The sequence below is a fragment of the Aplysia californica genome, unplaced genomic scaffold (genome assembly GCF_000002075.1).
Source record: "Aplysia californica isolate F4 #8 unplaced genomic scaffold, AplCal3.0 scaffold00037, whole genome shotgun sequence".
Lineage (NCBI taxonomy): Eukaryota > Metazoa > Mollusca > Gastropoda > Aplysiida > Aplysiidae > Aplysia > Aplysia californica.
Window position 1 is genome coordinate 174,144 of NW_004797307.1, and position 22,745 is coordinate 196,888.

Genomic DNA, 22,745 nt, shown 5'->3' on the forward strand with positions numbered 1-22,745 from the left:
ACGCGAAAAAGAAAGTAGAATCAAGCCTACTGTCAGCTACAACTAGATACTAGATAGCCTAGATCTAGACTCTAGAATCTAGATATCTAGATCTAGTCACTCTGGTCCAAGACTCTGGTCCTACACCTGTTTTGCCAAAGTTCCCGAGCTCAGCTGACAGCAGCTCACGGAGTAACTGAGCCTGCCCACTCGCCACTTACTCAGTGTCGTCGAGAGGCAATCTGCACATGTGAGTCTGCTGTGGTTCGACGGCTTTATTCAACATCAACAGTACAGTCAGTTATTAGATCTAGAATCTAGATTCTAGATCTAGACTAGACTTAGTTTTACCAGGTAATACATTTGATTTACAATCGTTGTTTGCTTTTCGTTTTCATGTTCCCTAGTCTAGGCTACATCTAAATCTAGATCTAGATCTATATCTAGATCTAGATCTAGATTTTAGATTTAGGGTAAATTTATAGAAACCCTCCCGTCTCATAAAGGAATAAAGGTTGGTGCAAATGGTCAAGGAAGAGTTCACGGTTCGATGTGATCCTGCCTAGAGCGAACGTGTAGGCCCTACCCACCCAGCGAGTGATGCAAGTTTAGGTGGCGAGCTCAGATGTGAGTGCGATGCGGGGGGAAAACAAACGCGTTGGTCAGTTCACACCCCGGTGTGATCCCGTCTGGGGCAAACATTGTACGCAGTGGCTATTGTTACAGCGAGCCGTAAAGATAGCCTCCCAGGCTATTTTTACGGCGTGCCATAAAGATAGCCTCCCAGTGAATCCCAGGCTATTTTTACGGCGATCCTCGAAAAGCGACCCTACTCCGCCTCTCATGTACACGACATGCCTCAAAGTATTAGATCTAGGCCTATAGAGGTATAGGAGGGGGGCCGTTCAAAATATAAACTTACACCTCAGAGGGGAAAGGGTGTCTTTGGCTTCTGTAAGAAAAGTGTAAGATTGGTGAGTGGGGAGGTTAACCAAATATGACACTTCTGTGAGATGAACGTTTTGCTCATGATTGAGAAGAAAAGGTAAAAGAAAAAGTGGATAAATGCCAATAACAAGACCTAGATCTGCATGATCACTGAAGATCCCCGTAGTTGTTTTTTTGTTTTTTTTTTGTTTTTTTTTTAATTATGATGAAAATTCTGTAGGTGGACATCTAATTTCTTAATGTTTCTTGGTAACTTTGCAACTGTTTTAGTTTTGTTGATCTTTTGTCTTGATTTCTTTTATTTGTGAGGCACGTACCTATTGCATTGACAAGATTCTCTATGTCTTCCACAATATGCGTTCTTTCTAGTCAATATGGTTTGATTAAATTGTATTTAAAACTGAAATGATATTTTTACGGCGGTCACAAACTGAAGACGTAGAACACGTTTTTCAGTCTTATAAATTCCGTCTTGGCTTGTAGGCCTAGTAGGCTACTACCGTATTTGTTATTTTATACTACCTTTTACTAAATGACTAAACATGTACTTTGAGCTGGTTAAAACCGAGTGTAAGGCACTATAATTAAATGTCCTCTGTTATTAGTATTATCATAATTATAGTCTTTATTCTGGACTTAAACAATTCAATGTTTTTATGTTCTTTACTAGATCTAGGACCTTATTGTTGTGGGATTCTTTCAAATAATAAAATAGATCGCATTTTTTAAGTTTTTGTGTTTTGTTTTCTGATGTGCTCATATTATTACTGTCCATTTTTACGGGGAACAGTTCACCCCAAGGGTGATTCTTTTTCCGATTCATATTTAGGGAAAAAAAATTATGCGGGCATAAGAAATAATGAAGAAAGTAAATATTGATAAGTTGGAAAATATGAAAGTTGCCATGGAATCACAGAATTGTGTAGCATTCTGTGCATGGAATGGATACAGCACCAACATGGAAAACAAACAATAATTTTAAAAAACCGAAGGCTATTCTTACTCTCTAACAAAATTGCATGAACATTGGTGGAATGGTAGATACAGATCATATTATGGTCAATCGTACTGAGCAAAATTTTGATATTTGAATGTAAAAAAATATATATATATGTATGTGTTCCTGTACCCTGAAAATGCACCACAATAATTAATAAATTAATCATTGTGAACACACAAAAAAGAATGTTTACACCTCTATCAAAAATCTGCTGAGTGCAAAGGAAGGAGGAACATTTTAAAGGCATTCCCAAGGCGAAAAGTGTTAACTCCAAAATGGCGGCTCTTCTTGTGGGTGTGGTACATGTAGTAATGTTGGTGAATGAGATGTTGATGCTGGCAGTGGCAGTGATGATGGTAACGATAATGACGAGGAGGTGATGGTGGTGGTGATGATAAAGAGAGAGTGAATGATGATGGTGGGGACAAGATTAAGGAAGAGGTGGTGGTGGAGGAAGGAAGAAGGAAGGAAGATGAAGAAGAGAATAGAATGATGGTGAAGAGGAGGAAATGGAAAACCTATGGGGCTGTTCAAATATAATCTTACACTTTTGGGGACTTTTTAAAAACAAAAAACCCAAATACCACTTTTCTCACATTTGCCTCCAATCCCCACCTACACCAATTAAATATTAGTACTTTTTCCGATCTTCAACTTCCATTATTATTTTAAAGATACCTGTACTATACGTGCTTGTCAATGCAATAGGTACGTGCCTTACAAATAAAAGAAATCAAGACAAAAGATCAGAATTTTCATCATAATTTCAAAATTATTTGTAACCCCCCCCCCCTCTAAAAAAAACAAACAAACAACCAACAACGAGGATCTGCAGTGATCATGCAGATCTAGGTCTTGTTACTGGCATTTATCCACTTTTTCTTTTACCTTTTCTTCCCAGTCATGAGCAAAACGTTCATCTCACAGAAGTGTCATATTTGGTTAACCTCCCCACTCACCAATCTTACACTTTTCTTACAGAAGCCAAAGACACCCTTTCCCCTCTGAGGTGTAAGTTTATATTTTGAACGGCCCCTCCTATAGGCCTAGATCTAATACTTTGAGGCATGTCGCGTACATGAGAGGCTGAGTAGGGTCGCTTTTCGAGGATCGCCGTAAAAATAGCCTGGGACTCACTGGGAGGCTATCTTTACGGCACGCCGTAAAAATAGCCTGGGAGGCTATCTTTACGGCTCGCCGTAACAATAGCCACTGCGTACAATGTTTGCCCCAGACGGGATCACACCGGGGTGTGAACTGACCAACGCGTTTGTTTTCCCCCCGCATCGCACTCACACCTGAGCTTGCCACCTAAACTTGCATCACTCGCTGGGTGGGTAGGACCTACATGTTCGCTCTAGGCAGGATCACATCGAACCGTGAACTCTTCCTTGACCATTTGCAGCAATAATTTCCTTTATGAGAGGGAGGGTTTCTATAAATTTACCCTAAATCTAGATCTAGATCTAGATCACTTCATCGAGTTTTGCAACGTGTATGTGATCACATTCACGATAGTGGTTGATCTTTGACGCGACGGACAGTTTATTGATCTCAACTTTTCACCCTAGGTTGATCGGCTGTGCCCGCCCGGGTTTTTGTTTAGCAAAGTATGATCTGAAATGCAGGATTTTAGCCGAATGTAGATCTAGATCATCAGAGCGGGATCTTAGGGTGACTTTTGTATATATATGAAAATTCTGTTTTCCTAAAACAACGGGACCTTAAGCGAACCGGGATCGTAAGCGGTAGGATCTTAGGCGGAGACTACTGTATATATATAATAGTCCGTGACATCCTCTACAATTAATTTCGGAACACTTTTGATCCACTGTGCTTTTTTTCCGAATCTTTTGAAATCTATATTATTGTTATTTTGCATTTCCCTTTTGGCTGGCATAACTTCTACTGCCCCATCCCCTACACTTTCTTCCCATGTTCAAATGTTGCTCACACGCTTCATTGCGCTGAAAGTTGCTCACACGGTTCATTGCATTGAAACTGAGACGTCAGCTGAAAACTTTTTCACAGTAACAGTAGATTCTAGTAACAATAACATTCAAGATGAAAGAAAACTAGAATCTGGGCTAAACACTAAAACAATGAAGAGGCTAGGAGATTAGACAGACTAGACGGCTACACACTACACACATTACTATTACACTATCGGCATGCAAAAGCGTAATGCAAAAATGTTCCATCACCTGAATACGTATTAGTATTACAACATCTGCCTATCGCCGCTTTTCGCATTTAATTGTTGCTTTTCACATTGATCCTCGATAAGATAAGGACTGGTCTCGAGGCGAGCTTATCAAGATAAGGTCATCCACCCCGGCCCTCAATGCCGGAGCCAAACGTCCGAGTTACAGGGCCTGACTGAGAAGGCCTAGGGTGGGGGACAACACAGCGGGCGAGTTAGCCCAGAGCGCATTCTTTCTTATCGCCAATGCCATGCTGTCAACATCGCTAGCGCTTGAGAAAGAAACCTGATTCGATTTTTGATCAAGTAAGACCTAGAGTAGAGGTCATGTTGAACAATGTCATGATCAGGGTAGATAACAAAAAGAAATAAACAGTACACCAAACTCATAGATTAGGCCTACTTTATTCTTTCCATTGAATTTATTACTGGATTCCTTATAACGAGAATCCTGGTATAACGGACATTTCGCACCGGTCCCCAATGTCTCGTTATAACAGGATTCCACTGTATTGTCTTTGCGTTTACTGTGTTTCAATTTCAAGCATCAGCGTTCTTAATCTTACTGTTCTGAGCATCAGCGATCTAGATTCTACCAGCAGGTGTCCATTTTCTACAATGCTATAGAGTAGGCCTAGATCTAGATCTGTATAATTATGTATGAAATATGCGCTGAACACATTTAAATCAACTTTATTTCCGTCGCAAATTAATAGTTTTTAATGGTTTTTAATCGAGCTATATGACACGAAACATAACTCACTTCGTAGTAATTTGCACACTTCGGACCAATCGGGCGGGGGTTTGAGGGGCGCCTTGTTTTTACCACTAATTTGATATTTTGCATAATTTAGGTTTAAAATTTTCTTGGAAATAATTGATTTGAGGCTATATTGGCAGCTTAATATATGTGTGATCTACAGCAAGATATTATTTAGATATAAACCTGCAGTTTGACTCCCGAAGCAGTGCATCTGTGTGCGGGAGTGAAAGTAAAAATGTATAGGTCTTTTTAATTCGTTTCAGCATGTATAACAGTTGAGCATGGAGTTGAATCTGAGAGTTACTGAGACTACCCATTTAATTATTTATAAATAATATTCTTTTTCAATTAAATGAAAGGTGAGATAGATGGGAAATAGCGGCCTAATGATTAATGTAATACCGTCGTGACAGTTACGCACACTGCTACAGTAAAGACAGCCTGTTACTGTTACAGACCAGAGTACTGTGACAGCAGGATCCATTGTCACAATGTTGTTATTGTTCAAAACCAAAGAGTTAAAATCGACTTCTCTTTGTAAAACTGAACCACTTTAAAAATGTTTGGCAGGGTCATAGGCCCTACACTAATCCACTAAGCAGATACAGTGGAGTCCGCTTAAAGTGAACCCTTTGGGACCTCAAGAAAGTGTTCACTTTATCTGAGGTTCAGTTTTTAATCATTTTGGTAGGGTGGAGGCCTAGAAACAGTAGCTACGCACAGTGATGGGTCAAGGGTGGAGGTGGGGTGGGGGGACAACACAGCGGGCAAGCCTAGACTAGAGGTCTTTCTTTCTCATTGAGATTGCCATCGCCAACGCCGAGGTGGCATTGTCTGCCTATGCCCGAGGCAAAGAATTTGGTTTTCACAGAATGGCGACAGTGACATGGTCGGTCAGTTCTTCGCTTTCCACTCATCTTGGGCGTTCACTTTATCGGAAATCGGTTCATTTTATCCAAAAGCGTGTTCACTTTAGGCGGACTCCTCTGTATTTAAAAATTGTGCTATAATGATTCATCACACTGGACACTGGTCAAAGTCAGTGGTTTTGCTGCCTCATGAGGATGACTCTAACTTTTCCTGTGCATCTACAGTTTCTCTCTCTTGACTCGGGCCCGACTAATCAGGAGTGAAAGATATTGCTGGGGGAGACCTTCCTGCAGAGCTTGACTTTCAGAATCAGAATGCTGTTTTTGAGTATTTTTACTCCCCAACACCAAAGCTGTGATGCACAAAGTGTTTGCTAAAATATGTTTTTAAAAAATTATTAACATGTCTTGGTACACATACCTCACAGTCAAAATTGTCCGAAATGGCCACCGATCATCCATGATAAAAATGATTGTATTAGACAAGGAAACATCGTGGACATTAGTTATGACGAAAGAACATAATAATTTGAGCACACACCGTGTTTCTTTGTCTCAGGATGAAGAAATCAAGCCACAACAAAGGTGCCAGTCAAGCCAAGGGTTCTGGTCAGAGAAAGCATGACAGGCGTTCAAAAAATCTCAACAAGCACAGCTCTGATTGGGAAACCCATAGAGAATTAAAAGATCTTGATAAAGATGAAACAGGTTTGTTTACTTCGCAAATGTAATTTCCATTCTATCACCTGTGTGTCAACTTTTAGTATGTCAGTTGCTATTTTTAACTCTGAATAATTGTAATTTGGCAAAAATGCACTTTTCTGTTGTGTAGCAGTGGGGGGTTACTGAACTTTTAGATGTGGAGGTTGGTATTATTATATTGTTAATGGTAAAAGATAAAAAGATTCTTAGGTTCTAGTTTTGGTCATTACAAAATCACTTGTTTATGGGGAAATGAGGCACTCTTCAACATTTTGAAATCGAAGAAACTGACATTTTTCCACCTATATTTGGCTATTTTTATTTTTAAATTTATTTTTGCTGAACCTTTTTACACTTTTTGCTCAACCCTTTTTACAGTACTAATTTTGTACTTGGTCTGTTCTTCCACCTTAAATAAAGGTGTCAAAACTACTTTGTTTGCTATGGGCACTGAGAGGGTTGGGAAAAAGTGGCCTGTTCTGCAGTGCTTTAAATCTTCCATGTTTTTACGGAAATCTGTGTACGTGCTCTCAGTTCCTTCAGGGGCTTCATCCCCTCTAAATGCCCTGGGACCAGATCTTGCTGGGGGCCAATGTTGGTGGGGGAAAAACATCTTTTTTTAGATGAACTTGAACTGCTTGATGCGATACCGATGGATATGATCTGAAAAAGAAGTTTTATGAGTGCTGTATAGTATAGTGCACACTATACATCATGATAGCTTGTCATTGTATGAAACCACAGGTGATTAAACTGGTTCTGTGATTTAGCATTTCTTAAAAGCAATATTAGTGCATGATCCAGGAGTTGCCAGATTTTCAGCTTTTTATAATCTGTGAGTCCTGAAATCCAAACATGTTTTGGCAATTGATTTTCAAACATTCCTCAGTCCCAAGTCAAGATTTTTTTTTTTTAGATAGAATCTATATTATTATGGTTAGAGGAAAAGTAATTAAAGTTGTTTGTCATAAAAAAAGTCTCATAGGACTTGTCAGTGCCCTGTTGTTATGCCATTGTAAGAAAATATATTTCAATATTGTCTTTGGAACAAGCAAAGGGTTTTGAAGTCGGATTGGCATTTTACCCTGCTCTCGAATCCACATTCAATGCTGATTTATAAGTGTCTTGAGCAACAGTCCATCAAAATGCTTAAATTCCATATCTCCAAATGTGCAGCTCGCAGTTGGAACTGCTGTGCCAGTGCGCCGCTGGCAGTGGATCGGGCACATTCATTTACGGCGACTTGGGCTTTATTTATTTATATGTATATTTGCCTCCAGATCTCGCTCACAGGTGTATCTCGGTCCCTCTCTCTTGCTCTTCCCCTGGGGGTTCCATATTAGGTTTTGTCTTGTTAGGTTGGGGGCTGGCTTCCTAAGCATGTGATCTGTTTATTTATGCATTATTTTTCAGAGATATTTTTGCATTTATAATGTTTGTTTTTCAGAGCCTTGTGGAAAGGATCAGATTGCTTCCATAGGACCTTTGGCCATGTGGGATCTGGAGCATTGTGATCCAAAGAAGTGCACTGGTAGAAAGCTGTGTCGTATGGGCCTTGTTCGAAACTTACGTCTTGGTCACAGATTTGGTGGAATCATTTTATCACCTGTTGGGAAGAAATGTGTCACTCCACAGGATAGGTATGGCTGTGCCTTTCTGTTGAGCTTTCATTCCCAGTTTTATTAGTGTATTCTTTATATACCATCGGTTAGTTTGTAAGCTTGCTCAGTGATGAGTGTGATGTTTTGGGGTTTTTTTACCGATCCGATGCTAAATTTCTATTGTAATTTTTTGTAATGATCACTGAATCACAATATAGTATAGGTCTAGCTTGTGGCAAAAGATTTGATATGTTGTGACCATCTCATGCCAAAGCAGGAATATGACACAATCTGTATTATTGTATGCTGTGCCAAATTAATATATATTGTTAATTGTTTTCGCGCTAGAGAAGAGAGTTTTGTGGGGGGGGGGGGGGAGTATTTTTAACTGAAGTCCTTGCAGTCTTTTCTAATAGGGTGTTTTTAGATTAATGAACAGTTTTGCATAGTTGTTTCTATTTTTATCTTTTTCTAAGTTATTTGTTATCTACAGTCTAGCACATACATAGTGTAACACACATAGGGAAAAGATCATCACATCCGAAATTTTTTTCTTTTATACACACTGCCTTTGTATTTTAAAAAATGTATAAATAAAATTCGTCAATGAAAAGATTTCGCTATGTGCGTATTAAGCTGTATTTTGTTGGAGTTCCTAAAGTTGTCTTTGTCATTGCTTGATCATGGTCCGCATTTTTTTGCACCCAGGAACATTATTGCTCAGCAAGGGATGGCTGTCATTGACTGTAGTTGGGCAAAGCTTCAAGAGACACCGTTTGCAAAAATGAAGGGTGACCATGCGCGACTTCTGCCCTACCTGGTTGCTGCGAATCCAATTAACTATGGGCGACCTTGTAAATTGTCATGTGTCGAAGCATTTGCAGCTACACTCTATATCACAGGTATAGCATTCATAATAAATTCTGACCTTTACAAGTCTTGTCAAAAATTCTTTATGTTTGACAGCTAAATCAGTAGTTTCAGGGGATGTGAATGAATATATATGTAACATTTCATTAATGTTCTTGTTGCATTTTAATATTAATAGGTAGAATTTGTCATCTTTTTTATACATATTTCATAGACAGGAAGAGAGGGTCTACCATTAAAACATCTTATTTCGTTATTTCATTGTCTGTGATTATACTCATTTATTGACACCATCATTGCGCCCAAGTGCTGTCATTTACTTGTAAATCTTTTGGGAGTGCTTATTTAGGCCACATATGGCCTAAATAAGGTAAGGGAGGGGGGTTTAGCTTATTTAGGCCACAGTGGACTGTGGCCTAAATAAGGTAAGGGAGGGGGGTTTAGCTTATTTAGGCCACACATGTTCAAACTACCCTTTTCAGGCAACTGAGTTCATTCCACTTTCATAATGGTGCACCTTTCTCATTTAGTATGGTTTTGCCTCAGTGTACAACTTATAAATCATAACCATAATGAATATTGTAAAGAACAAAGCACAAAACGCAAAATTTTGCTCAATTCCAATGGTTTGAATGAGGGCCGGATTTTTCCTTCATGGAGGGGCAAAAGCTAGGCTACCATTTTGGCACACTTTGGTCAAGTGAAAAGGTCAAATCCTCCGAATGGACTTTCGGGTTAAATTTGGGGTATAAAAAGCGTGTATACTACGTGGCTGAGTCAAAGTTACACTATCTTTGCCTGAGTGACACTCTCTCGTACTGTCTCGTAGTAGTACATGTAGGCTAGTAAGCCTAGTAGTAGTAGTAGTAAAGATCGTGTAGAGAATATTTGGTAGTAGATTCTATCTAGTAGGCAGTTTAGTGAACGTGCTCGCGGCAGGGCGAATCGGCCTCGATAAGCCCTGTAGACTTTTGTGATCGGCCACGAAGCCTCGTGTTTTGATGGGTCTAGATCTAGATCTAAACAACTCAGTGCTATTCGCACTGCTACATCCGACAGGCCTAGATCTACATCTTTTTAAAAGGAAAAGAAAGATCATCAAAATGATTGAATTCGCATGAAAATCGATTAGGTAGAACTAAAACTATTAAAACTTGCTTCTGAAAACAAGGCAATTTTTATACGAAGGCAATTTTTATACGAAGGCCATTTTTATAACTCGATGAAATAAAAACTACTGACTGTGTACTGTGTTATTCTGTATAAAAATAAATTATGAAACTTCAGGACGTAGATCTATTATTATTTACCAGCATCTTTTGACGCCTGAGCTGTAGAGGTTGAAGTTTTCACAACATTAATAGATCTAGTAATTGGGTTAGGTAATACGGCTTTCCGTAAAAAATGCATAGATCTACAAAAGCCGACCACCGAATTAACCGGGCGCCTCGGTCTCCCCTGCACTCTGATTCAATATTATATTTAACCCTAACTCTGGCAAGGGCCGATTAGATTGGCCCATTTCCTGCCATGAAACTGGCAGGGCCGATCTCATAGGACCATATAGTAAACTGCTGCTTCTGCCTTCCAACTAAATATTTGGGGCTTCCTAAAGTGATTTCTGATTGGCTAAAAGGCTAACCTCCAACCAATCAGAATATTTCTACCATTCTGGCTTAGGAGAAGAGTATTTTGCTTTCAAAACAGAGGGATGTTTTGAAAGCTTGTTGATCAGGTCACAAGCCACTAATGCCAGTGTAGATCTATCACTTGTGTGGGTCTAAAATGGCCAAAAATCGACCTTTTTTGGATACATTTGAAAGTGAATTGACTAGGGAAAGTAATTCAGACACTGTTAGTGGTGGATTTATTGGTGTTCATTCAAGATTGGGATTAGATCTGACAGACAATGGGGATACATTACCAGTTCTCATCCTGCCCCAACTTCTCTTTCAAATGGAACTCTAGATTCTACTACTTTGGGAGTCTAATAGGGGCAGAAAAAGGAGAGCTATAGAGTAAAGTAGGTTCCTTTTGCTATACTAATTATTACAGACTACCAGCAGATTGCTGAAAACCACATGGTTGTACTTAGAGTGTTTTTATGTTGAGTTTGGTATAAAATTAGCGAGTATCAGCTGCGCTCGAAACAGACCACATGACAAATTGAAACAGTCGTAACTCATTACCTGTTCTTCTCAAACCTATAAAACTATACATTTTCTGAAAGGTAATTGAAAAACCCATATTTCTGCTATCTCACATTTTTTATAACAAGAAATACATTAGATTGGTGAATATGCTAATGAGCATGTAAATTTTTTATGTCAGCCATCTTGGATTTCAAAGTTACATAACCCCTTGAAAATAAAATAAAATCATATGTTCAAGGGCAAAATATAAAAGTTCATTCAATTATCTTTCAGAAAATATATACTTTTGTTGGGTTTTTATTTGATGCAAGTCCATAAATTTGATTTGTAAAGCATGTGCACGTTTTGGCTGACTGGCCCTGCCATTCCTGTTGAAACCACTTGCCAGAGTTAGGGTTAAACAAAAATGCTAATCAATGAAAATTGCAAATTGATAATAATAGTATAGTCCTGTAGAGGATAGGTGGACTCCGGGGTCTGCATAGCGAAATACTAGGTTTTTTTAGGATGTGGACCCCGGAGTCACCGTAGTGAAATAAGGTTTGGTTTAAGTAAGGATTGGTACTAGGTTTTAGGACAGGTGGACCCTGGGGTCACCGCAGTGAAATAAGTAGGTTTCTTTAAAGATTGGTGGAACCCGGAGTCACCAAGGCCATAGAGGATTAAGAAGGTTTAATTAAGGATTGGTGGACCCCCGGGACACCTTGATTAAACCTACTTATTTTACTACGGTGACCGCAGGATCCACCTATTCTAAAACCTAACTAGTGTTTCGTTAGGTAGACCCTGGGGTTCACCTTAAACCTACCTATTTCACTACGTTGACTCCAGGGTCCACCAATCCTTAAAATTAAACCTAGATCTATCTACATGTACTTATTTCACTACATTGACCCCAGGGTCCACCAATCCTTAATTAAACCTAGATCTACTGATTTCACTACATTGACCCCGTGGTCCTCCAATCCTTAATTAAACCTATGTCTACTTATAATTTCACTACTTTGACCACGGGCTCCGCCAGTCCTATTATATAATAAACTTAGATCTACTTATTTCATTATGTTGACCCCGGGGTCCACCGATCCTTAGTTAAACCTAGATCTACGTATTTCACTACGCTGACTCCGGGGTTCACATCCTAAAACCTAACATTTTGTTAGGTAGACCCCGGGGTCCACCTATCCTTTTGGCTAGATAGACCCCGTAGTCCGCCTATCCACTTTCTTGATAATAACTGAAAACAATACATGCCAGTTGTCATTTATAGTGAAGAAAAATGAGGGGGGAAAATATAATTAGGTAGACTTTAATTTGTCCAAAAAATTGCAAGTGCAAGTGAAGATCATAAAATAATTTTGTTATTTTCTGGTCACCTTTCCAAGGACCTTAAATTGATTCTACATCACATGTCATGTACGATACGGCTGTGAAGGAAAATGGATGTGAAGAGTTTTAAAGAGATAATAATTTAACTTGTAAAGAAAACAATGCTTTACATTGGTTTGGTTATTTTGACTACATATGTGGCCTAAATAAGGTAACGGAGGGGGGTTTAGCTTATTTAGGCCACAGGTGTGGCCTAAATAAGGTAAGGGAGGGGGGTTTAGCTTATTCAGGCCACAGGTGTGGCCTAAATAAGGTAAAGGAGGGGGGTTTAGCTTATTTAGGCCATATGTGGCCCAAATAAGGTAAGGGAGGGGGGTTTAGCTTATTTAGGCCATATGTGGCCTAAATAAGGTCACCCAAATCTTTTTCAAGGACCTAGGCCTACTAACTCAGAACTAACAGCATGTTGTTTTTTCTCTGTCACATGTCATCAGAAAGAGATATTATGTAGTGTAGTCTAGTTTAAGACCTCGTGGAACCAGGAGAAGAGTCACGGAAATGGATGTACAGAAAAATGGGAAGACATGGAGTGACATCAAACGACTTGCCGGGGATAGGGAATGGTGGAAAGTGTTTGTTTGTGGCCTATATCCTGAGGCAATGATGATGATGTAGTCTAGTTTGAGTTTAGGTGAGACAAGCTTAAAAAATAAAATCACAACCTTATGGACTGTCAAGTTCCATATATGATGGTGAGAACATTACACAATGATAATGTATTGTTGCATGATACTATTATCTATCACAAAACCACTGGTGCATGATATGTTTTATCAACTGCTGTGTGTTTTTTAACAATAACAGGAAAATGACTTTTTATTGCAGGATTGATGATTGAGCAGATTTTAAAAATTTTCATTTTGAATGTCTGATGAGCACCTATGAATAGTATGAAGAACTGTTCCATCATAGTTAATTTCGTTACCTGTTACTCGCCCTTTTCCTATTCCACTCTGACTGACTTACTGATAAATATATTTGTCTAATTTTAAGCCTTTCACTTTTCACTTCATTTAATAAATCATAATTTTCATTGTCTTAAAATTGATTACAATATTATCAACTTCTGTAGTGGGGATTATTCAACAATAGCAAGAAGGTTGAAAAGTTCTGTACATCTTACTCTTGTCTTTTTCTCTGTTATGAAACCATTCTATGGCTTTGATTGTCCACAGGCTTTCCTGCAGAGGCTGAACACATTCTGTCAAAGTTTAAGTGGGGATCTTCCTTCTACACTTTGAATCAGGAGTTTCTAGACAGCTATGCAGCGTGTTCTTCAAGTAAAGAGGTGGTGGAAGCTCAGCAGAGGATACTGGCTGAAATTGAAGAGGCCAGCAGAAAAAACAAGCAAACAGGTATGATTCTGACGGATTTTAACATTTCCCATGCTGCCAGTTAAGGTAAGATAGGATAAAAAAATTTATTGATCTTCACAAAGTGAAATTTGCTACTGCATGGTAAATACACACTCATATCAACACACTCACACGTACACACTCACCTGTTTACGTGCACGGATGTGTGTGGAAGAGAGGATGTGTGAGGGAAGAGTGTGTGTATATGGGTGTGCACATGCGTGTGTGTGCATGTTTGTGTGTGGACTTACAAAATTATGTTATTATCTCACAGGTACCTGACAATGACTGAGTAGCTCATATTGATGGTGGTAACTCCAGAGCTAATGGAGGTCAATGATAGGAGTGTTGTATATACAGTAGTCTCCGCCTAAGATCCCAGTGCTCGAGAGCAAGGAAATGCGGGATCTTAGGCGAACCGGGATCTTAACCGACGAACCCAAGGAAGAATCTATGGTGAACCATGTTAAGGCTCACAATCGGTAAAATGGTCTCTCTCCGCTCTAAATGGAACTGACGTGACCCCTAGGTGGGTTTATGGCATATGGCGAGCTAAGAGTGGTTAACTTTGATGATCTATCACAGTGCATAGTGGGATGAGGCGTGCTATTTTCACTTGTTATCCTATGATGAGTCACAAGATCTACACTTATCCAGTTGCCCCTCCCCTTTACACTGTACCTGTCGAAAATTTATAGCTTTCCATCTCTGACCGTGCCCCCCCCCCCCCCACCGCCTTTGTCGTTACACACCATTACGTTGTGAACACACCAATTAAAATTCAGTCTGTCTCGCAAATTCGGGAGTACACACAACTGCTGCAATGGTCAGGGAAGAGTTCACAGTTCGATGTGATCCCGCCTGGAGGGAACGTGTTGGCCCTACCCACCCAGCGAGTGTTGTAAGTTTAGGGGAAGAGCTCAGGTGTGAGTGTGATGCGTGGGGAAAACAAACGTGTCGGTCAGTTCACACCCCAGTGCGATCCCGTCTGGGGCAAAGATTGTATCACTTCATCGAGTTTTACAACGCGTATGTGATCACATTCACGATAATGGCTGATCTTTGACGCGACGGACAGTTTATTGATCTCAACTTTTCACTCTTGTTTGATTGGCTGTCCCGCCCGGGGTTTTGTTCCGCAAATCATGATCTGAAATGCGGGATCTTAGCCGAATGTAGACCTTCAGAGTGAATCAGAGCGGGATCTTAAGGGTGACTTTTGTATAGTAAAAATTCTGTTTTCGTAAAACAGCGGGATCTTAAGCGAACCGGGATCGTAAGCGGTGGGATCTTAGGCGGAGACTACTGTATTTGGACCACTTAGACTGACTATGGTGCAAAGATATTGGTGACAGTGCAAATATAAAGAGCTAAGCAGGTCAACTTTATTGGTCAATAGCAGCACTGAAAAGGATTTTCGCAGGAAAAGAAGACTAGGTTTCTCCTTGAAGGGTATTTTTAAATGCTGCTACAAGTATGACAGATTTACCAAAGTTGCTATACATCTGTAAAATCCTTGATCTTCAGTGTCTTGACTCAAGGTTGAAAATGTATGTAAACCTCCAACACGCTTCCCTTCCATTGACAGCTCAGATAAGATCAGCGCCCTGGTTGCTTAATGTCTCTGTTCACGGTGGTCTACCGTATTCTGATAGAGTCAGTACGGTTACAATTCTGAAAATTGAAGTTTAAAATCACCTTCAGATGTCATGTTTTGCATAAGGTTTTCACATTTGTAAGTTTTTTTCGTCTCAAAAAGATTTTATTGATGACCATAGTCTGTGAGTGTCATCTTATACATTCACCCTTGTATAGATGATTGTTGTTGTTTTTTTAGTAGGGGTTTTACGGTGCTCACAACTGCATAAGGTCATATGAGCGCGCGAAACATAAGTTGGTTGCTTTCACAACATTTCATTGCACGGCTAGGTTCAGGTCAAGGATCAGATTTTAAAATGTAAAAACTTGAGGTAAAATAAATATCTAAAAATGGTCATCTGCTTAAAATCAAAATATATGTATTTACAATTTTCCGTAAAGGCCAATGGCCTTTATAAAATCAAGGATTGTATAGATTAGGGTTTATTGTTATAAATTGATGTTAACTGTTAGCATACACAAAATTTCAAGGTTTTTGCGTGTATATTGCAGGGTTGCATCAGAGAATTATATAATCTTTGACCTTTTTGTCCCTTTTTTCGTCGTTTAGATTGGACAGACATTGACCCAGATGTGGAAGTGTGCAACCCAAACAAACCGTCACTTTCACAAACCTCAAGGTTAGTTTGACAAGACACTTGGGATAGTTGTAGTTGTAGTAAATGTTTTATGCCCCCATCTGCACTATTTAGATCTGTCAGGAGGAGGAATGTTGCCTTGAAGTTGCCTTTCAGGACCATCTTGGGACGAGTGGGATACAGCATCCCTGAAGAAAGACAGAGGAACTTGATGAACTAAGTATCTTTGTGTGCAAAGCAAGAAGCCTTGCCATTACAATTTAGATATCGGCATGAAGACACTTGTATGGTGTAGTATGCGTTTAGTTTAAATATTAAAATCTCTCTGTCAAACGGGAACCAATATTTTGCCTGGTGTAATATGCATTTTTAGCATTTACTTTAAATTTTAAAACTGTCAAATGGGAGGGGGGGGGGGGCAATAGTGTATACGTTAAAACAGAAAATGAGAGGTCCAGTCTGCAGTTTTGAAAAAATGCATACTGAGACTTTTGAATGCAAAAGAATTATTGTGAATTATTGTTCCTATTAATGACTGTTAACATTAGACAAAACAGCATGAAATCATATTGTGCGTTTGTTGGGGGGGGGGGGGGGGGCTGTTGTTATAGAGTAAACATTTTGTATTCTAAGAAATTAGGAAGGGTTTGCCGAAAGCAAACAGGTATAAAGTCTGGCAATGGGCTTTTTCACATTGATCATTCAGTCAACCATCATGCTCTTTGACCGTGACTGTTATCTTTTTAAAAAATTGTTTTACTTTTTTTTTTTTTCGCAGGTATGAAGAAACGAGCAGTGACTCAGAAGACAGCAGTTCAAGCGAAAGTGAGCCAGATTCCGATGAAGCTGTTGGAAATGTTGCAGAAGAAGAGTTTTCTCAACAATGCAGTGTCAAAGACTCAGATTCCCACAAAAGTGATGATGATGTACCAGACAGATCTCTAGAACCTGCTGAATCAGAAAAGGAATGTGGAAATGTAAATGACAGTGTTAAGGTAGACTGTACAGAGCACAACTCAGGAAAAGACACGTGACATACAAAAAATGTGGGATGACTTTATATCTTGTTGAGAGGCTTTTTACATCCTATTAATCATAAATTGTGATATCAGTGATGAATAAATTGCTTTTAAAGAAGATGATTGTGTACCTATGTTGGTTTTTTTTGTTGTTGATGTTGGGTTGTTGTTGTTTTTTGGGGGGTGGAGGGGTGTCATTTAATTCACTCATGTATCCAGTACAAAAGTGACAAGTTAAGCTTTTGAAAAGCCCTTTTTCCGTTCATAACTATATATATAATATATAAAATAATAATAATAATAATAATAATAATAATTATATATATTATTATGAAAGGAAAAGGGACTTTATAGTGTAAAAGGATATATAGATGTCATTTGTATAGCGCAAATTCCTGCTCAACAGCGAGCTTTATGCGCTTTACAATCTATATTATCACCCCAGCAGACCTGATAACATTCTGAAACAATTTCAACTTCCTTGGAAACATACAGGCGGGATGGGATGCCCATTCACACCCGAGTGAAGTGAGGAAAATTCTTGTAAAGTGCCTTTCCCAAGGACACAACATCAGGCCTGAGCCTCAAAACCCCAGACTCTTATTTCACAATTATATGAAACCAGTAGCCTAACCACAAGACTACTGATGCAGGCAGAAAATTCACTATGCTTGTTTGTTTATGATAAAGAGAAGCCCACTGGCACTGGTACTAGAGTCAGTGGCATAGTGGTTAAGCTCTAGGCCTTTGTATGCAGAAGATGCTAGTGGCATGGTACTAAGCTCTTCACCCTTGTTTGCAAATGATATGAGTTTAATTATTCCATGTTTGAAGTTTTTGTTAGAGAGTATTTCGGCTTGTCCACTGAGATGTTGTATCCTTGTTTACCCTGGTTGGTCCTGATGGGCAAGGTCGAAGCAGCTCGCCTTCCAGATGTTCTTCATTGTGTGAATGGGGGCTTAAAACACCGACAATTACAACTTACTGACTGGGCAGTGATTATTAACCCTATCCGTGCGTCGTGTTTTACTATCGTATCCTTTACTCGTTAATCCGATCTGAGCTTTGCATGGCAGTGTGTCAAAATGATTTTTTGAGAAATGCTGAAAGTTTCAAAGAGATCTTTGTTCTAAAAGTATTCTTAAATTTGAAGAATACAACCCAGGGGGTACAAAATGACCCCAGGGCGTACGGATAGGGTTAAGGACAATACATATCGTCGGCAGAGAATTCTAACCGTCTAAATCCAAATTTTCTCGAATTGCTTTTTTCCTTAAAATAGATTGACATAACGAATGGCTACGTCCTATTAAAATCTAGAACAATTTTGACAAACAAAAGTCTTGTTTTAAAGAGAAATTCTAACCGTATATTCCGACTGACTTCCGTGACTGAAGAATTCTAACCGTCTAACTCGTTTAGGTAGTCCGCCATTGTGGATCACGGCGATAACGTTACGCTCTGAAGGAGGCGTTTGATTATAAATAAAATTCTTTTTTCCTTAAAATAGATCGACATGACGAATGGCTACGTCCTATTAAAATCTAGAACGATTTTGACAAACAAAAGTCTTGTTTTAAAGAGAAATTCTAACCGTATATTCCGACTGACTTCCGTGACTGAAGAATTCTAACCGTCTAACTCGTTTAGGTAGTCCGCCATTGTGGATCACGGCGATAACGTTACGCTCTGAAGGAGGCGTTTGATTATAAATAAAATTCTTTTTTCCTTAAAATAGATCGATATGACGAATGGCTACGTCCTATTAAAATCTAGAACGATTTTGACAAACAAAAGTCTTGTTTTAAAGAGAAATTCTAACCGTATATTCCGACTGGCTTCGGTGACTGAAGAATTCTAACCATCTAACTCGTTTAGGTAGCTCGCCATTGTGGATCACGGCGATAAAGTTTTGCTCTGATGGAGGCGTTTGATTTTAAATAAATGTAAAATCAGAAAAGGTTGCTTTTGTTAAAGGGTTGGTTGACTGTGTCGAGCCTGTGGAGAAAAAGGAGAGAGAAAGCAGAAGATCGTGGTCCATGAAGTACCATCTGCGAGTGAATGGGGCCAGAGTCAAAGAGTGCACGGTTTTCTTCTTAAGTCCTGTACTTTGTTACTAGTGTGTTCACATTGTTCTCACAGGTGGATTGGGTGTAGCAGAGGGTGAGGTTCCAGTTCAGAGAAAAAGGGTTAGGGAGGAGACTACAGCATCAAAGGTACTTAAACAGTTTCTTTGTGATCTGCCCAAGTTGCCGTCTCACTATTGCCGAAAGACTCCAGAAAGTTATACTTGGAACCTGTTTTCCAGAGCTTACAGGCAGTGTACCGCCGTTTGTGTAAAGAAAAGTATGAGTGGGGGGGGGGGGTACTTTCTACCTTCAAGTTTAAAGAGAAGATCAATGCTATGAACCTGTCATGGTTCCATCCTCGAAAAGATAGGTGTGGGCTTTGAGGAGGGGAATGTGGAAGAGGGAGCATACAAAAAAGACAATAGACAAGGAAAAATGCATGGGCAGCCCCAAAATCAAATACATGTATATCAAAATGGACCAGCAATCAGTTCTGCTATATCCACGCACCAATGCTTCTGCTTTGTACTACAAGACGAAATTGAATGTACACAATTTCACAGTATGAACTAGAGAGCAAGGACTGTGTATGTTATGTCTCAAATGAATGCGAAGGTGCTCTGACTGCAAATAAATTTGCTCCTTGTGTGGCTGATTTTTTGTCATCTGATTTGACTCCAGATCATTATATTCAGATGGATGTGGTTGTATCAGAACTGCAAAGTCACAATGAGTTCTGCACTGTTACATTTCAGCTCTGTCAATGGTAAAACTGTAACATTAAAATTCCTGGAGAAGGGCTATACACAGATGGAGTTGGACAGTGCTCACAGCACATCTACTACCCAACTGATTATGTCAGGCTAATGGAAGAAAGTAGGAAAGTGAAGCCATATGTAGTCAAGTATTTGACTCATTGTATCTTGTCTGATTTCATCAAACTAACCAACCAGAGTTTACACACCAGATGGTCAAATTAAATACAAACTGAGATTTGATGATGACTGGTCACATCTGCCTTTGAAGCGTGGCGAGTCCACAGACATTCTCCGTAAAGACATGAAGGGACTGCCTCTGTATCAGGGTAGAAAGTGTAATTCGTCCATAGAGAACTTTAATAACACATGCAAGAAATGAAGTATGTTGTGCCATCTGACTACCACAAGTTCTATGACAATCTAGAATTGAGTACGTCACCAGTGCGCAAGTCAAAACCCACGGTTAAGTCTAATTTGATATGCAGTGTATTGTGTTTTGGTTTATGTAGTTTATTTTTAGCCAACCAGAGCTTTAGCTTCATTGGGTAGAGCATTTTAAAGCCTCATAATGGTGCTTGGACAAGAGGATAATTCATTCCTGTTGACACTGGATGCTGCTATGGCATACCTCATCTTGATGACTTTCTATGTAAAATGTGTTATTTAATTAGGCCATACATTAGTTGGGGATGCATTATATGAGGTTTAGTTGAGCTTTAAAAAAATCATATTACTTCTAGAGTCTTCCAACCAAGTTAAACCATGTTTTTAGAGTTAGAAGCATTTCAGTTTCTTCCATTGGAGAACTGATGGGTCGCTTTTCATTCTTGCTCGACTTTGAGCCAAGACCAAAATCAACAAACCAAACAAGAATACGAGACCTTTTCTTTGCCGGTGATGCTGCTATTGTCGCTCATAATGAATCAACCCTACGAATAATCCTGTGTTTAAGTTTAAGAAGATTGAGATGGCTGGGCCATGTCAAGAGAATGGACGACAACCGGATTCCGAAGCAATTTCTCCATGGACAAAACTGAGGTACAAAGACATCTGCAAAAACAGATTATCTAAGCTTGGAGTAGATGTCAGCATCTGTGAAGAAATAACCGAGGACAGGAAAACATGGAGGAAAATGATAAATGAAAGACCTATTATGCTAGTGACTAGAGAGCAAGCACTGCGACAGAATCTGTACTTCAAACAGGAAAAATTAGCCATAAAAGAAGCTCCATGAAGACAATTCGTATACGGAAATTCTTCTCTGCCCCCCCCCCCCCCTCTCTCTCTCTCTCTCTCTGTTTCTCTCTCTCTCTCTCTCTCTCTGTCTCTCTCTTTCAGACCCCTTCCCCCCCCCCTCTCTCTCTCAGTCCCCCCCCCCCTTCTCTCTCTCTCAATCTCTCTCTCGCTCTCGCTCGCTCGCTCTCTCTCTCTCTCTCTCTCTCTCTCTCTCTCTCTCTCTCTCTCTCTCTCTCTCTCTCTCTCTCTCTCTTTCTCTCTCTTGTAGCTAGACAAGAAACCAATCCTTCTCACAATTTCCTTGAGAATGGAGGATCAAATAGATCTAGTAGCTTTATAGTAAAAACTTAACGACGCACTCAATCTGTCGACAAGCCCATTGCCTAATTAGAATTATGTGGAAATAAAGTGCGACGTTCAGTTTTAGATATAATGAAACAGTATTATTGTTAGATTCTAGATCTACAGTACTATGTAGTACTAATTAGAACTTTTATAGTAGGCTTCCTGTTGGATTGATTGCAAGTGTAGTCATTTCGAGTTGTTCGGTAACACTAACGTGTTACGATGACTGAGTTAGACGTAACGAAGCGCGTGGCGTCCCCGCCGGGTTGGAGAATTCTAAACGAACAATTCGTTCGTCGACACTTGGACGGTTAGAAATCCAAAACTGAGCGGTCTATCCGTATAACTCTGGTTTAGCACTTAAAATAATAAAATTTCGGCAATTTTGTTTTAAATACTTAATAGTAGAGTCATGTATTCCAGTCTAGCGCATTTAAAGATAGTAAATCCCCATAGGAGCCTTTGAATTCAGTTTTTTGTCTCTCCTGCAAAATTTACGAAATCGGAGTTGGACGGTTAGAATTCTCCGCCGACGATATATGTGTTATAATTAAATAATATTATAATTTTATAAAAGAAAGATAATTCTCAGAAATAATACAAAAATATATTTTTTAAACCATTACCAAGTAGCAACACAGTTTGGTTCTTCCTTTTCACAAACAGGCAGATTGAAGTCGAAATTGAATGGCTGTGGATAGTGCTAGTAGCATGGTCATGATGTGACTACCATGGAAATGAATGTTCTTTTGTTGCATGGTGCTTGACAAATTTTTATTACATTATTCTTTATACTTTGCAGATTTTAAAATTAATAATTTAAACAAATTATATAAGAGATATTCTCCCTCTTTGTATTTTACTTAGAATTAGATGGTTGTTAACATGTTTCATGAGCTTTGCTGGTCTTTCTCTCTTTGTGCCAACAAAGAATGGGGAACCCTCTCTTAACTCTCTGTTTGCAATGCCTCTTGCTGGTCATGTGTGGAATATCTTTGGTTTCTTCTACATTTCACTGAAATTGAATCTTGAATGTTGGTAAATTCGTGCTCAGAAATTCTCTTTCTCTCGTTTAATTGCTTTGCACAGACATATAATTTTGGCACCTCCAAATTCTAGTGAAATTACGAAAAAAAAATGAGGTTATAAGAAACACAATTGGCATGGAGTCCTGCCTGCATTTCATAGGAAAACAGACAGATGGTTTGGCCAAATGTTACGTATGTCACCCAATCCCAGTCAGCCTTGA

The 22,745-nt window shown here is 39.3% G+C and overlaps 1 protein-coding gene across 2 annotated transcripts; it reads left to right on the forward strand.

Moving 5' to 3' along the window:
* Window positions 1-30: 30 nt before the first annotated feature.
* On the forward strand, window positions 31-17,208 carry LOC101858918 (18S rRNA aminocarboxypropyltransferase). Of its 2 annotated transcripts, none has more exons than XM_005091880.3 (7): window positions 31-333; window positions 6,322-6,470; window positions 7,912-8,104; window positions 8,774-8,967; window positions 13,653-13,832; window positions 16,042-16,111; window positions 16,848-17,208. In XM_005091880.3, exons 2-7 carry the CDS (start codon window positions 6,323-6,325, stop codon window positions 17,101-17,103), a joined length of 1,041 nt encoding a protein of 346 aa, XP_005091937.1. In that variant the 5' UTR covers window positions 31-333; window position 6,322; the 3' UTR covers window positions 17,104-17,208. The 2 variants fall into 2 exon arrangements, with proteins under 2 accessions (XP_005091937.1, XP_005091936.1); XM_005091879.3 differs by having other exon boundaries at window positions 31-229.
* The last annotated feature ends 5,537 nt before the right edge of the window (window positions 17,209-22,745 follow it).